This window comes from Eurypyga helias, unplaced genomic scaffold (genome assembly GCF_000690775.1).
Source record: "Eurypyga helias isolate BGI_N326 unplaced genomic scaffold, ASM69077v1 scaffold7118, whole genome shotgun sequence".
NCBI classification, from domain to species: Eukaryota; Metazoa; Chordata; class Aves; order Eurypygiformes; family Eurypygidae; genus Eurypyga; species Eurypyga helias.
In genome coordinates, this window is record NW_010268792.1 from 90,079 (window position 1) to 105,808 (window position 15,730).

General features: G+C 38.6%; 1 protein-coding gene across 1 annotated transcript in view; it reads left to right on the forward strand.

Moving 5' to 3' along the window:
* The window catches only part of CACNA1D (calcium channel, voltage-dependent, L type, alpha 1D subunit), a gene marked incomplete at its 5' end in the record, with an annotated part of 95,331 nt that extends 82,336 nt beyond the window's left edge, over nucleotides 1-12,995 (forward strand). Inside the window, 8 exons of the mRNA XM_010157852.1 lie at nucleotides 989-1,105; nucleotides 2,683-3,050; nucleotides 3,359-3,385; nucleotides 4,303-4,452; nucleotides 4,655-4,818; nucleotides 8,709-8,830; nucleotides 9,500-9,820; nucleotides 10,803-12,995. Coding sequence (XP_010156154.1) covers nucleotides 989-1,105; nucleotides 2,683-3,050; nucleotides 3,359-3,385; nucleotides 4,303-4,452; nucleotides 4,655-4,818; nucleotides 8,709-8,830; nucleotides 9,500-9,820; nucleotides 10,803-11,096 — 1,563 coding nt within the window. The remainder of the gene's footprint in view (nucleotides 1-988; nucleotides 1,106-2,682; nucleotides 3,051-3,358; nucleotides 3,386-4,302; nucleotides 4,453-4,654; nucleotides 4,819-8,708; nucleotides 8,831-9,499; nucleotides 9,821-10,802) is intronic.
* Between the last annotated feature and the right edge of the window lie 2,735 nt (nucleotides 12,996-15,730).

Sequence of the window (15,730 nt, forward strand, 5' to 3'; positions counted from 1 at the left end):
ACCCCAGGGCAATTAACATGCAAAGTCAGTGTCATGCTGTAGAAATACAGGTCTGATGGGCTGGGACAGTCCTCATCTGCATCAAAAAATGTAGAAAAAACAATAAGTCAGACTTTGAGATCGTAACGAAGGATTGAGCCAAGTGCTGTGCATGATTTTTAGTAGTCTAAGTGCAGTGTCAGTAAAAGGCTAACAAATCTTAGGTTTCTTCTGAACCAGAGGAGCATTGGGAAGAACAAGACACTGTTTTTTCCTTCAGACTGTGACAGCCAGAGTTAAAACATGAAAACATCTCCTTTTTGAAGTAAGTGAGGCCTGTACAGAAGCACTGAATTCCTGGCTCTGAGTATGATGTCTGTTTGCTTTCTAATGTGCAGGTCTGTCCTTGGCAGTTTCAGCATTATTCCTTTTCCTACAGGTTGATTGTGGGAGCAGGCTTGGGAGGAATATGAATTGACATATGCTGAGGTCCATGCTACTGTAGCTAAGATGGTTTTCTGTCCTAAACTAAAGCTTTAAATCAAATACCTATGTATCAGAGTGCAGTGCGGATGAGCTGGAATTATTTCATCGCTTTCTTTTCCATCTGAGCTCTGCTAAAACTGCTGTGGCTATAGCAAAGATCTCAGTGTGTTTCCTTTGTGGACTCGGGCTGCAAACATGTTTTTAACATTAAATATACATCTCATTGAAATGCATTTTATTATAGTTCTTGCTGATTACTTATACTTTATTATAAGATGAATTTTATTTCCTTAGGGTTCCTTAGGCAGGATCTACACTGCCTAAAAAAGACATGACCACCTCAATAGGGTTGTACTGGAATGTAAACCTTTCCTTAATAGCAGTAGTAGTAGGATGCATCCTCTATGGATGTCAGGACACAAAAACTTGGTAACTGTCCTTTTAAATAAATTTACACGCCTGTAATTACAGAACAAAAGAGAATTTGTATTCCTAATGTATTATGGTATTGTCATTGATTTAGGCAGGACTAAGGACACTTCATGATATTGGCCCTGAAATACGCCGAGCTATATCCTGTGACTTGCAAGATGATGAACCAGAGGAAAACAATCCAGAGGAAGAGGAAGATGTTTATAAAGTAATGTCAGAACACAGCTACATGAATTGTTTTATCATATGAGATCAAAGAATTAGCATATCTCTGAATATGGAATAAAACCAGTAATAGTAATAATTTAATCTCCCTCAAACCAGAACAACATATATATTTTATAAAGAAGTATATTTTATATATATCTATAAAAGCGGTGTTACCAGGACATTTGCATCTCATCATAAGTTTAGGAAGCCGTTCCTGCAGGGTGACTCTTCTGCCCTTAATTCTTTCTCTTTTTTTTTTCTTTTTTTTTTTTTATTTAAGCAAATCCTAAGGAAAGGTAGGAACCTTGTCATCTCAAATGTTGACTGTGGCAAGGTTTAAATTGGAAGTGTCTGCAGTGGTATATAGGAATATTTATAATATATATGTCTGCAGTGGTATATAGGAAATTCTGCAGTGGTATATAGGAAGAAAACGAAATTCTATGCAGCCAAACAACAACAGACACAGAGCTGTGTATTTTAAAATGAATGTCTGGAATTACACAGAAGTCAACCAAGTATAAATGCCATTTCAAATTTCCTGTGAGGGATATCAATAAGAATCAATCAGAAAAAAAGGATTAGTTTTCCACTTTTATGGTACAGATATTCAGTCTAATGGTGAACACATAAAGTTGGTGGTATAATCAGGAGCGAGCTCCAAACCATTTGTCAGCCAGCAAGAAAAACTTAAATTTTCAGAAGCATTTCAGAAGCAGCAGATGTAAAAGCATGCTTCTGCAGGAATTATGTCAGAAGCTGCACCGCTTGCTATTGCCCTTCGCAAAAGGAGGGTGTGGCACTGGCGACAGTGCTGCAGCTCCTGTCATTAGATGCATTTCTCTGCCAACCATCGTTACCTCCTGTCTTCCCTAGACTGAGCGTCAGGACATTCTGCTGTCGTCCAGGAGCCACACCTGGCTAGACAGGGAGGCTACATAATCTGGGTCAGGGGTAAAAGAGAGCTGCATGTCATAGTCATAACTCAGCACTTCATTCTCTTTCACCATCCACTACACTCTCAAGGCTGATAGTTACTCTTTCTTGTACCGCTGCAAGAAGGAAGAGTGGAAGCACTGAAGCCTACCGTTACCCCCTTGAGATACGCTTGCGAGCTGTTGCATGGCACTCCATCCTGTCTGAGTGACGCCTGCTGCAAACTGATACTCAGGGAGAACAGGAGAGAATTCCACCACAGTGGTCGCAAAAATTAAGCGCACACGTCCCTTTCTGAGCAAGTTGCTGCATGTTGGTGTACGGTCACCTAGGTTTCTCCTGCGTAATAAAACATGGAGAAATCTGGACGTCACGCTGAGTTGTATGGAAAAAGAACAATGGTCACAGCATAGTGCTGATTTGACTCTGCAGTACAGATACTGTCATTGTCACAATCACACAGCTATCACTTCAGGAGATCCCATCCGAAGTATCATAAAATCAGAAAGAAAACTCACAGATTACTTGAGTTGCTACTTTTGTATGCATGTAGGAGAGAAAAGTAAGTTATCACTGTCAAAAAAATGTTCTGTTCAAGGTATCTGATGTCATTTTTTTCTTTCTCTTCCCCTAAAACAGAGGAATGGTGCCCTCTTTGGCAACCACATAAACCATATTAGCAGTGACAGACGAGATTCATTTCAGCAGATCAACACCACACACCGTCCCTTACATGTTCAGCGGCCTTCAATTCCATCTGCAAGTGATACTGAGAAAAATATATATCCCCAGGCAGGAAATTCTGTATACCACAATCATCATCATCACAACTCAGTGGGAAAGCAAGTTCCAAACTCGACAAATGCCAACCTCAATAATGCCAATGTGTCCAAAGTTGTTCATGGAAAACACACGAATTTTGGAAATCATGAGCGTAGATCTGAAAACAGTTACCATTCCTACTCCAGAACTGATCATGAGAAGCGTAGAAGGCCAAGCAGTAGGAGGTAAAGTGACAAATACATATTTGCTTTTAAATACTTTTATATATTATAAATACACTGTAAGAACACTTGTGCTACATGGAACTAATTCATATACTTAGCTTCATTTCTGCTGCCTACTGATGTATGAAACGTGTTTAAAATATAGCTCTCATGTACGAGACGTAACTTGAAATAAGGTTTGAAAGTAGTAGTTTTCTTTAAAATGAAATTATTGGTTACAGCACAGACACTGCAATCATTAATGAATTTCTCTAAGCTACCTGATTTTAAAATATCTTTCTCCTTATTTTCATGGCTTACCTGGATAGAACCCGCTACTACGAAACATATATTAGGTGAGTTGCTATTGTTCTGCTGTAATTGAAGAGGGCAAAGTAGTTTTTCTATTATTTTTTTATTTTTTATTTTTTCTTCTTTTTCCTTAAGCAATACAATTTTCAAAATTAACTGCACGACAGTCCATATGCTGAATAACTTAAGTGACAATTTCTAAGTCAAATTTTCCACTGCCTGTTCTAAAAGGATAAACTTTTGGTAAAGTTCTAAATTATTCAAGCCCTTTTAAAAGTCCAGGCATGTTTCTGCAGTTTTCAACTGATAAAGATCACACCTGATGGCAGCCCTTGTATAAAATTGACTTGCAAAGACTGGAAAACACACTGGGTTTAGCTTTGGTAACTATTAATGCCTACAGCTCCATTTACAGGGAACCCAAAATCTTTCCTGGTCTTATGTTTGAATATTTTCTAAGACAATTTTAAAAATAGGATATGTTTTTGTTATTTGAAGCGTGTTGCTAAGTGTATGCTCAGTGCTGGTTTTTTAATGCCTAGATTTACACATCTGTTTCCGATTTTTCTTGGAGAATATCTCAGTGAGTGCTCCTTAATATTGTAGCCATTTGGGGAACTTCAGACATTTGAGAAACACTGTGTTTCTTCAAGTACTCTCAAGTTTTGATTTGTAAAAATGTCTTAAATGTATTTGACTTCACTGAGCATCCTCATATTAATTACTTTCCTATTTGTGCTATAAGGAAACAGAAGGGGGGTCATCTTCAAGAACCAGATAAAATAGTCAAGTTGTGAACTGTAGTTCTGCAAGTTACTATAATATCACACTCTGACAACAAGAGAGGTGTTAATGCTTGTCTTTTTTTTTTTTTTTCTTGGAAGCATATTAAGAACTGTGTATAAAATATACAATGTATACAAATAAAATATTTTAAAATGTAAATATTTGCTACTTACAGATCTGACTCTGGTGATGGGCGTCGACCTACTATTCGCCGCGAAGAACGTGAAGTTCAAGACTATTGCAATGATGATCATTATTTGGGAGAGCAGGAATATTTTAGTGGAGATGAATATTATGAGGAAGATAGTATGTTGTCAGGAAGCAGGTGAGGATATTTAGCTGGGAAAAAGATTTCAATAGTTTCCCCTTCTGCTGAACAAATTCACTAACTTCTTAAAAATTAGCCTCCACTTTGGTCAATAAATTTTGATTTTTAAGTCCAGCCCAGAAATAGAGGAATTGATTGCCCTTTTATCTTAGATGCAGAAGTCCATATATCTAACATGTTTATTCTATTTTAAATGCAGGCATATGTATGATTACCACTGTAGATATCACTGCCATGACTCAGATTATGAGAGACCAAAAGGTTACCATCACCCACATGGGTTTTTTGAGGAAGATGATTCACAGATGTGTTATGATACAAAAAGATCTCCTAGGAGACGGCTGCTACCTCCAACACCAACACGTAAGTACATTAAGAACAATTTTTTTGCAAATCCATAATTATTTAAATGCATTCAGATGTGTTCCAGTTTAAAAAGGCTTCTTTTTAATTTGGATATCAAACGTGACTATTGTTAGTGGATTATTGTGTATAATATCTATCCATCCTGAGAGATTGCTCAGAGAATCTATGGATCCCAGCTTACAAGTCAGTCTTTCTAATATCTCTTGTCTCACTCATCCAATAATACAAAACCAACAAATTTAATTGCCATTTTTAACTTGATTTGATAAATTAAGAAAGAGGAATGGAGAATGCAGCAGTAGTTGAAACTTTGATGAGAGGGTTCCAGTCCGGCCCTTTATGTACATTTACAGATGTGCAGCGTTGCTGTCAGTCCGTGCTGTGCTCTCTCTCACTGGCTGGCACTTCCCACGCTGCTTAATGACATTGCAATCAGTGCCATTTACATCTTCACCTCGTACCACTTTGGGAAACACTAGAGACTGGAGTAGGATGATTTTCAGGGAAAAGAGAACCAAGAATGAGCTTAATAGTGCTTTGAGTTTGGTTGCTTTTTTTGGTTTTGTGGGTGTGGTTTGTGGTGTGGGTTTTTGGTTGTTTTGGAGTTGTTTGGTTTTTTTTTCTCCTCTCCTTACTTTTGAAGTTGTTCGGGTGTGGTTTGTGGTGTGCGTTTTTGGTTGTTTTGGAGGTTTTTTTTTTTTTCCCTCCTCTCCTTACTTTTGAAGTTGTTCTAGCTTTTTAATGTGTGTTTCTCAACTCCCTGTGAAAAATGAAAGCGTTATCTTGGGCTAAGCATCTTTCTTCACATTCACATGGGTACTTATTCTGCCATCTCAGGAACAGTGCTTAATCAGTGTTTCTTCTGAAGGAGAAGGTATTTCAATTTATAGATTGAGTTAGTATTGCAACTGATTTTTTTTCCCCCATTTCTTTAATTTTCATTTATTTTCCTCCTTAGATCTTTCCTGTGGTTTCCCCTTACCTTAAGCACAATATTGCTTTATCTGCATTTCTAAAAGCTCTTACGCTTCTTACCTTGTAGTTTTGGGTTTGTATGTTCCAGAGCCATGCTAATCCTCTGGTGAAACTAGGCACAGCCTCAAAGCTCTTGGGTTTTGGTCTGATCTCTGACAGTTCACTGGGAGGAGGCACTTGGGGTTGTGAAGTGTAAAATAAACCTTTTTCTAAGGCTAAAATAAAGAGACTGGGTTGGTGCACAAGAATCAACACTCAGCTCCATGCTACCCCATAGAGTGGGGTGTTCAGCATAGCCAGGCCTGTTCCATACATCTTTGGGCGATGCTATCTAACCAGCACCACCCAGTCAAGGCAATGCAGCATCATTTCTGGAAGACTCCATGTTCTGTCTGCTATCAGGTGGATTGGCTTTCTAGCAAAACCAGAGCTGTTTTTCATTCTGATGATGCTAGCAGCCAGAGTCACAGTCCATTTATCTGTAACGTAAGGACCCCTGGGTACGAAAGTGGGTTTCACTCCTTTCTTGTCTCAGACACCCTAAAGACAATACAGATATAGGTTTAAAAAACAAGCATTTCAGAGACAGATGTAGTGGGATCATTATACAATGCCTGAGGTACAGTCTTGGACTCTTCAAAGCTGCAGAAAGCTGTAATAAAGGGCAGCAGCAAAATATATTCTTATAGAATAAAGGAAACATTCTTCAGCAATACCGTCAGTGGTTGATCCTCACTTTGGCACTCGGCTCCTTATGACAAGACTAGTAATGCCCTCTGCTGTTTGGCTTTCTGACCTTAAGGGGCACAGATGGGAAAAGCAGAAAGAATGAGTCTTGCACTGCAGAGGGGAAAGAAGAGCTCAGATGAATGATAGTGAAGTGTACTGAAAGCTGCTGGCTGTCTTCCAGTAGCAGAAGGAAAAGACATCAAAGGAGACTGTGAAAGGAGACTCCTGTACATCCTTCTCCAAGTTTTTCTGATAGCAGAGGAATTTTAAGCCAAAGAAATAGAAGTATGCTTTGTGTATCTATTCCATACATTGCAGGAGAACAACCTTCTTAGAACAATTCTCTGGGGTCTTCCCACAGAAGTGGTGTGAGGGGAGGGTTGAAGGCTGCCCGTGACTGCAGCCTTTGGGATTCATTTAGCTTTTCCGATGAGGTTTTGATGACAGTATTAAGCAGGCATTTCTTTAGAGGAAGCTTATGCTTTTTTATCTCACGTACAAGAGACTAGATAAATGTACTAGATAAGAGGGTATCTGATATCCCAGGATAAGAGGACCTAGTTCTGATCTAAGTGGCATAAGGATAACGTAGGAATTCCTTTGGCTTACACCAGTACAGTGTCACAAGAGCACAGTCAGGCCTTCTGTCATCACCATTTATTTAATGTTCAGGAACACAGCTGATAAATTTTAGAGGTTCTGTATCTCAACAGAGTTTAAAAGAAACTCAGACCTATTCTTCATAACTTGTGCATGGACTGTTTGGCCTGGGGAAGAAGCCTTGATGTTCTCGCATAAGGAAAGAAAAAAGGAAAAGGAAAAAAACAAAGAACCTGCAACATTTCACTGTGCAGTTTCTGCTAGCCTCTGGATTCAGTCCAAGTTAAAAGTAACAGAGTGCCTTGGCTGAGTGCTGCCGTTAGTAAATGGAGCTCTGTGTCAGGCTTTCTAGAGGTTTTTAGACCAAACTCATCACCACAGTATTTGAGCAACGTCCAGAAGTGCATTGGGAAATGATTAAGATGTCCTTGTGTCTTGTTCTGGATGAAGGGACTTTTTGGTTAGATTGTTATATGTTTAGGTATTGGGACATTTAGCATTTGTTAGGATCAGGAGTTCATTCCTATATTTGGATTTCCAGAGACGATGGAAAGAGACACAAAGATTGCATTAAGTGAACTGAATCACCTCCTGGAGGTGCCCGTTTTAGTCCAATGGCTCTTTAAGGAACCTTGATTGTTCGTATCCAGCATCGTGTCTGGTGATAACCATGAGGAATCCTAAGTCTATGGTACTTAACTCTTCAATTCTGTTCACATAATTCTTGGTGTGGGGAAAAGAAGATACCAAGAACAGTTTCCCTAAGTTTCAAGAGAGCCCTGTTTTGTATCATTGCTTTGTGCAGTCAGGCTCCTTCCAGTTTTCCACTGTGATGCTCACAGCTGTGAGGGTGTACCTGGATTCCAGTGGCTGTTCAGTGTCTAGATTTTCTTCACGCTGAAGCCAACACAGAGGAATGATACCCATGCGCTGCTTCCCATCATTCCGTAGGCTTTCACCAAGACCAGCTGAGACATTTCCACATCAGGCAAACATCTTGATCCAGTTTAGATTTTTCCTTTTTCCTTTCTAGCATTTACATGAATAACAGCAGCATACATAACAGCGGAGACCAAACCTTGTCACTGTCATAAGTAACAGAATAAACATCGAGAATTCACAACATGAGTCAGCTTTGACTTGGATGTGCTTTTTCATATAGCACATTCCTTCCAAGGAGTGGGGATTTGGTATTCCCTTTGGGAAGTCTGGTCCAATAGAATGAAAAGTATAAAACCACAGGGAAGAAAGAAGAAACTGTGTAACTATTCACAGCAGTGTACAGCAAAACTCTTGAAGTGTCTGACCCAGCCTGCCGCATAACCCCAGCCCGCTTTGCGAGACATTGTGCCTCAAACTCTGTCGTGTCAGGCTGCTGGTGTGGTTTCTGCCTGGGACTGCATGTGCTCACACGATGAATCTGTCCTTTATTTCACAACCAGCTGCTTGCTTCTGTTAGCACAGCTTGTTGCTTACCAGGGAATACGGTCTTATTTGTGTGATAGCTGACTCACTGGAATTCTGCAAATAAGAGACTTTGAGGAAAGTTTTTATTTTCCTAATGAATTGTGGTTTCCCTGTAGCAAATAGACGATCTTCCTTTAACTTCGAATGCCTCCGCCGACAAAGCAGTCAAGATGACATACCGCTCTCTCCTAATTTCCACCATCGCACTGCTTTACCCCTTCACTTAATGCAACAGCAGGTAAAAACATCTTATTTAACTAATAATGAGTTACATCTCTTTGGCTTCTGATTGGTACCTCTGATTTTAATGGTCGTTTGAAACAGTACTAGTGAATCATGTAGTTAAAAGCTGTGCACAACTTCTAGGGCAAGTGCAGGCTTGTAGTTGCTAGACATGAGGCTTCTCAAACATGAACCTCCTGCAAAACACTGAAAATGAGTAGTTTTCCCCTGTGACTCTTTAACTGTCCACAAAGGGTTAGAATCCCCTAAGGAATTCTGACCAGGATTGCATAATATGGCAACTATCTATTAATCTTTGCCCGTGCAGTTATTCAGCTCCAGCTGTGAGAGCTTGCAAGGACTCATACACATCCTGCGAGGCTCCGTGCCCAGCTCTGACATGGCCCTGAGCAGCTGGTGATGTCCACTGCCTCGAGACACCATCCAGAATGCTTGGAAAATGCTGACAGCTTCCTACCCTGTCCCTACGGGACAGAAGGAATGTTTCTACACTTTGCTTTTTTCGTTTAATGCTTTGTATAAGCAGTTAGTTTTCTTTATTAATGCTAATATCAAGATTTTTTTTGCATAGTTGGTGCCTGAACAGTTGGTTTGAGCTAACTGCTGCAATGAGTGTGACTGAGCATTTGAAATCACTAACTGCTAAAATTCTCCCCCTTCCCAGGTGATGGCTGTTGCAGGTCTGGATTCCAGCAAAGCTCATAAACATTCACCAAGTCGTTCAACGCGTTCCTGGGCTACCCCACCTGCGACCCCTCCCAACAGGGACCGTACCCCGTACTACACGCCCCTGATCCAGGTTGACAGGGCTGAGTCTACAGAACACATGAACGGCAGCCTGCCTTCCTTGCACAGGAGCTCCTGGTACACAGATGACCCTGACATTTCCTACCGAACATTTACACCAGCCAATTTAACTGTACCTAATGACTTTAGGCATAAACATAGCGACAAACAGAGGAGTGCCGACAGCTTGGTAGAAGCGGTAAGTATTACAGAAACCTCTGAAGTAGCCAGAAGAGTCTGTCTGATCAGTCTTCATGTTAACTTTAAAAAGCATATAATTCAGTCTGCATTACCTCTCTCAAAATGTGGTATTTCCGGTTTCTAAGTCCCAAATTGATTTTAGGTAAAGACAGAGGAAAACTTCTTTGTAGCTGTCATGTAGTAAAGGATTTCTACTAAATCTAAATCTTAACGTTAGTGTGTCAGGGAACTGGAGAGATTTCAAAGAGATCTGAAATTAAGTTCTCTAGATGAGGGTCAGTTATGAAGTCTTCCACAATGGCTGACAGGGAAGAGATGACACATGTGCCTGTCCTCTGTTGTTTCTATCAAAAGCTTTGCAGTAATCTGAATAAAAGAACAAGAGCTCTACGAATCAGTGTACTAAACGCAGAGGTGAATAACAGCTACAGGGATTGATTTGTAGGTGTACTAAAGAATGTTAAGAATTCCCTTTTATATTAAAAAAAGGCTTGAAGATAAAGAGTATGTAGTATTTCTGAGTGATAGTTACTATTCTTGCTTCCATCCATCACTTCCTCTCCATTGCTTTGAGATAATGTTAAATTATCTTTCTTCCATGCGCTCTAAAGTACCGAGAACACATCTAAAATTCAGTTTTGGGCAACGTTCTAATGTCACCATCTGAGATAAATATTAACTGTTGTCTTTAATGTATCAACCTGATGATCGATGTTGATCAAAGACTACTCCCAAATTTCTAAAGCGAAAAGTCAGACGTATGCATTATCAGTCACATCATGACATAGCTGACACAGCGTGGTTTGGTGCCATCGGATTATTGATTGGATTGTTCTTCGCGCATGGAGTTTTGCTGTGTGTTGCTGTGGTGATTGAGCATGAGGTTTCTAGTATTTTCCACAAATGAGAAATGTTGTTACGACCTGTCTGTTCTTCTGTAATTTCACTGCATGTCTCGTTCTCTCCCCTCTGTCTGCCAGGTACTTATATCAGAAGGCCTAGGAAGGTATGCAAAGGACCCTAAATTTGTTTCAGCTACAAAACATGAGATTGCTGATGCATGTGACATGACTATTGATGAGATGGAAAGCGCAGCAAGTAATCTTCTCAATGGAAATATTAGCAATGGGACCAATGGGGATATGTTTCCCATTTTAAGCAGACAAGATTATGAACTTCAAGATTTTGGTCCTGGCTACAGTGATGAAGAACCAGAAACGGGACGATATGAAGAAGACTTAGCTGATGAAATGATATGCATTACAAGCTTATAGTATTTAGCAAGGAAAAAGATTCCAATAACAGAAAAAGTGCCTCATAGTTTAAAGATGCTAGGCACTAGCTGGAGTGAGTAATCAATCAAGTGATGTCACACCTCAAGGAAGCCATAACTAATAAATTTATTATCTCCAGGTTGCCGAAATGTGATCAGAGCTGCAGTACGTCAAGTCTCCTCCCACAGAATCTTCAGTTCCTCTGTAGGAAAAAGGTTATTTTGAAACCAAGCAGATTGTGACAATCAGTTTTTTGAGGGCTAGAGCAGGATTCTGAGGTGTAATATCTTGCCTGTCTTTCAACTTTGTGCTGCTGTCCTTCATAGTAGAGCAGGATTTAGTCTATGAAAATGTCTGTATAAGTCTGGCACAAAATCGGGTGGGAAGTAGCAACAGGAGTGATGACACCCAGTAATGTCATTACCTCAGTACTCAACAGCATATCAGCTACCCGTTGCATATCCATTCTAATACTGTTTCAAACTTGCCTCCTGATTTCTTTTCTTAATGCTCTTCTAAAATAGAGTTTGTCATGCTCTACCTGTTTAGAGACCGTTGGAAAAAGAAGTTATATAAAGAATAATCTGTCATATGTAACACCAGTTTACATAGGAAAATATCATTCAGATAGTCTGTTTTATGACTATCACGTTAAGGGCAAAATATACTGGAATAATTGCATTCTTACTAATGCACTTGCAACCAGGTTATAGTAGAATTAGATAAGATAGTTTGCTAAAAATTATATAGTAGAAATTATTGTAAATGAATTGTAATATACGATGATTTGTATTTGTAAAGAGATGTTCTATATTTTGTAATTATTGTACCGTAATTGAACTGCAGCAATATTTATGGACCCTAATTATTGTAACTCCACAGAATTCTAGATAGAAGTATTTTTACTTGGAATATGTAGATCTATAGCATAAATATTTAAATAGAGCCACCTCTTGGTGTAAATCTCTTTTTGGGATAAAGTGTCAAGTTTGAACTTGGCAACAGAACAGATTTTTTTTCTTTTTAATTGAGTCAAATTAATCTCTCTGCATAAGGGATGCACAGTTGACTATTTACAGTCTTATACTTGGAAAGTTAAAAGATTTAAAGTTATCTTAACTTTTTTGATTGAAAAATAAGCTCTACTTTTATTTTTTTATTAATCCCATGCTAAAAAATAAATATTAAAATCATCGAAAAATTGGCAAGTTCATGACAGGGTATTACTGGTCATGAGTCAATTAGTTTTGACAAAGTGTATTACCTACATACCCTACTTTGATCGGAGGCATCTTGGGCAGAAAATATTTCACAGGTAAATGAAAATGCTTTACTTCAGTACTTCTTACTCTGCTTGGAAAGAAATGTGATAAAATGATTCTTCACAGAACCAAAAACCTTGATATAAGAAGTATACTATTTTATTGCCTCTACCCTTCTGTTGTTCTATGTGTACTATTTCAAAGATTTATTTTTATGCAATCAAGAGAGGGCTTAGATGTTGTTCACAATGCAGTAAAACCCTGAAATGACTTTGAGGCTAATACAACCTTGGAGGAAAATCAAAACCACTGAAAGCTACTGTCTATTTTGTTAGCACTGGATAACAATGACTTGTTCTAACAAGTTATCTAATCAGGTTTTACCTGTCGTTCATATGCTAGATAGCAATCCAGTTCACATTTTTACAAATGTGATATTTAAAATATGTCAATAAACATTTTGTACATAATGAGAGTTTCCTATGAATAGCTACAGACTTCCTCTGAAATCATTCTTATTTCAAATGCCAGGATAAGAACTTAGAGGTTTGTAAATTATTTCTTGACCTACATCATTTTGTATTAAAACAAATGCAAAATGTTCTTCAAAATAAAACTGTGTAATAATTTTATTATACTTGGGACTGTTTTTACTAATAGCTTTTCACCAAGAAACTCCAAAGGTTAAATTCCGTTTGCATAGTTTGAAGAATGGAAGGGAATGTGTGGAATATGGTCATCAGTGTACACTGTCATAGTGTGCAAGTCTTTTATGAATGATTGCTGTTAACCAAAAATAAAATAATTAGAGTACTGTTATGACAAAGGGTACCACTACTCCCCTGCTATCTAGGGGATCATTACTTCCCTAGATACAGATCTATGGAAACAATTCGGAAAATCTGACTAAAACACCCTAAGATATCACAACGCAACTTCCATGCGACTGGTCAGGAAACACTTGAGCAGGTCGCCCAGTATCAGTCACCTTGTTTCACTTCCCCAGCTTACAGAAACAAAGGTTAGCAGACTAAAATAGAGCTTTCTGGATCTGGTATCAACGTGAAATAACAATGACTAGTTTTCCAAGTTCCACCTACTGTGGTATGCCCACTTCTGAAAACCACCTGTACGGCAACTGAAGCTGAACGATAAAAAAAGAAGGAAGCAGTCCCAGACCACGTTACTTAACTGCATGGTCTTTTGACAGCACGTCAAATTTTGCATATTGAGCTGAACAACAGGGTTTTTTAAGTTAATCATTTGTCCAAGGAGACAAAAAACAATCTGCTGACTTCACTGTATTTTCTTGCTACTGTGGTTAGTCCTTAGCTTTCCACAGTCTGATGAAAGACTCTTGAGGGCAGATTTGTTATTTCATGAGAAAATAGTCCTTAAAAAAATAAATAATGCAGGAATTTTAGTTACAAACTATGTTCTATATAGCTAAAGGTTTAGGGGAGAACATATACAGGGATACATAGAATACCTGTGCAGTTTTTTTACAGAAAGTTGAAAAAAGTAATGAATATATGCACAATTACATGGTAATTAGCACCCTTAAAATACTGCCAATCATAGTAGTTACTCAGTACAGAAAAACTAGAAGTTATCTCAGCAATTAAAGCATGAGTTTCCAGATTTGTTTCTACATGTGTATAATGACAGAAAACCTTGCTAAAGAATTAAACATTGATAATTCTTTTACAGTGAAGTAAATTCACTGAAAAAGTGAATATATAAGATACAATAGTATTTACCTTTTTTTTTGAGCTTGGATGTCAGAATAACAGACTAAAAACTGTAATAAGATATGCTTCTGTCCCTCTACAATAACTCTTTGTGCCTTTATTATTCCTCAAAGTTTATTTCTGTTTATTTTACAGAAAATGCATGTTCCAAGCCCACTTTCCAGTTTTCCAGTATTTTCATAGCTGCCTCATTTGGTTGCAGACTTACTGAAATAAGACACTTAGAAAGGATTTTAAGCTGGAGTGGCCTTAGGTAAATAAAATGCAGTTTTTATAAATACTCCTATTTTCTGCTGCTTTTAAAGCACTTCTCATACTAAAGCAACTTGTACTGTAATACATATAGAAAATAAACATTTTTGGTCACTCTTCTTCCTTAATCTTATTCTCCCCTGCCAGAGACCTCCAACTGTGTCTGAAGCATCTGCAGCAAGCTATTCCCATGGAAATGCTCTTCTCCCTTGCAGTACCATTGCTGGTTCAAGCCACGCTGGCAGGTTTAGTAATGTTCAGCTTTTACAGTTAACTGGCTTTGAATATATAATGTGCTATTGTCTGCACAATTATAGAAAAACTTATATCTGGGCAGAACTGGGCATAATATTCAATTCTACACTGTATTATTTTGGTAAGTAAGTAAAACTCTGGACTTATCAGCTTGTGCTCTGCAATCCAGGAAGATGTAAAAGATGGTTAATTTTAGCCAGCAGACTGCCAGTGCTCTGTAGAGTATGAGTATCCTGGAGCTGTTTGAAGTATTCCTTAGCAGACTAGATAGACTCTGCTAGAAGAACAGTTTTAACAGGAATCAGACACCAGATACAATGCAGGAGAAACTGATGGTACTGGAATGCTACCTAAAGATTTCCCCAGGGCAATGAAACTTCCAAGTACCCGATCCATTTCTTTAGCACTGCGTCAAAGCCCTCAACGTTCTGCAGCAGTGATGCCTAAATTCATACAGCAACTGGGGTTCACAGCAACGAAAATAACTGAAGTGGTTAGAAGGGAAGGAATTTGTAAGGTGTCTATGTATGTTTAGAGCTGCAAGAAAAGATGATGATGTTTCAGAAGAAATGCCCGATGATCTGACTGCGCAACGCAGCAGTGCGCACATGAACTGACACCCAAGTTGGGTATGTGTACCTAACCTTGCTATTTCCTCATCTTTTAGAGCTTGACATCGTGGCAGAGCGTGGCTCCATGCATGTTCAGTAATAAGTTATGTAAGGCAGTGGCTAGTTAGTCCTCTGCAGTTGCATAACAGTTCCCATTTTGCATGCCTAGAGTGGAAACCCACGTTGTAAATCTCCAAATGCAGAAACTTTTAAGTATTCCAACTCTCCAAATTGCTTCCCCTCTCAGCTGCACAGGACTGTGGTAAGTCCCACCAGTATGTATTACCCTGAGTATCCTAATGCTTTGTTTTCTGAATGAATTAGATACCTACTAAATACCTTTAAATGAAAACCTTGAAAGCACTGGTGCTGAATAAAAATGATTTGCCATAAAAAGGTACACCATAAACAGTTCATGCTTTCCCCAAACACGCAGTTGTACCAGATCAACTGTCTTGTTAACACAGCTAATCAATCATCTATGAGTTAAAATATTTTTGCTC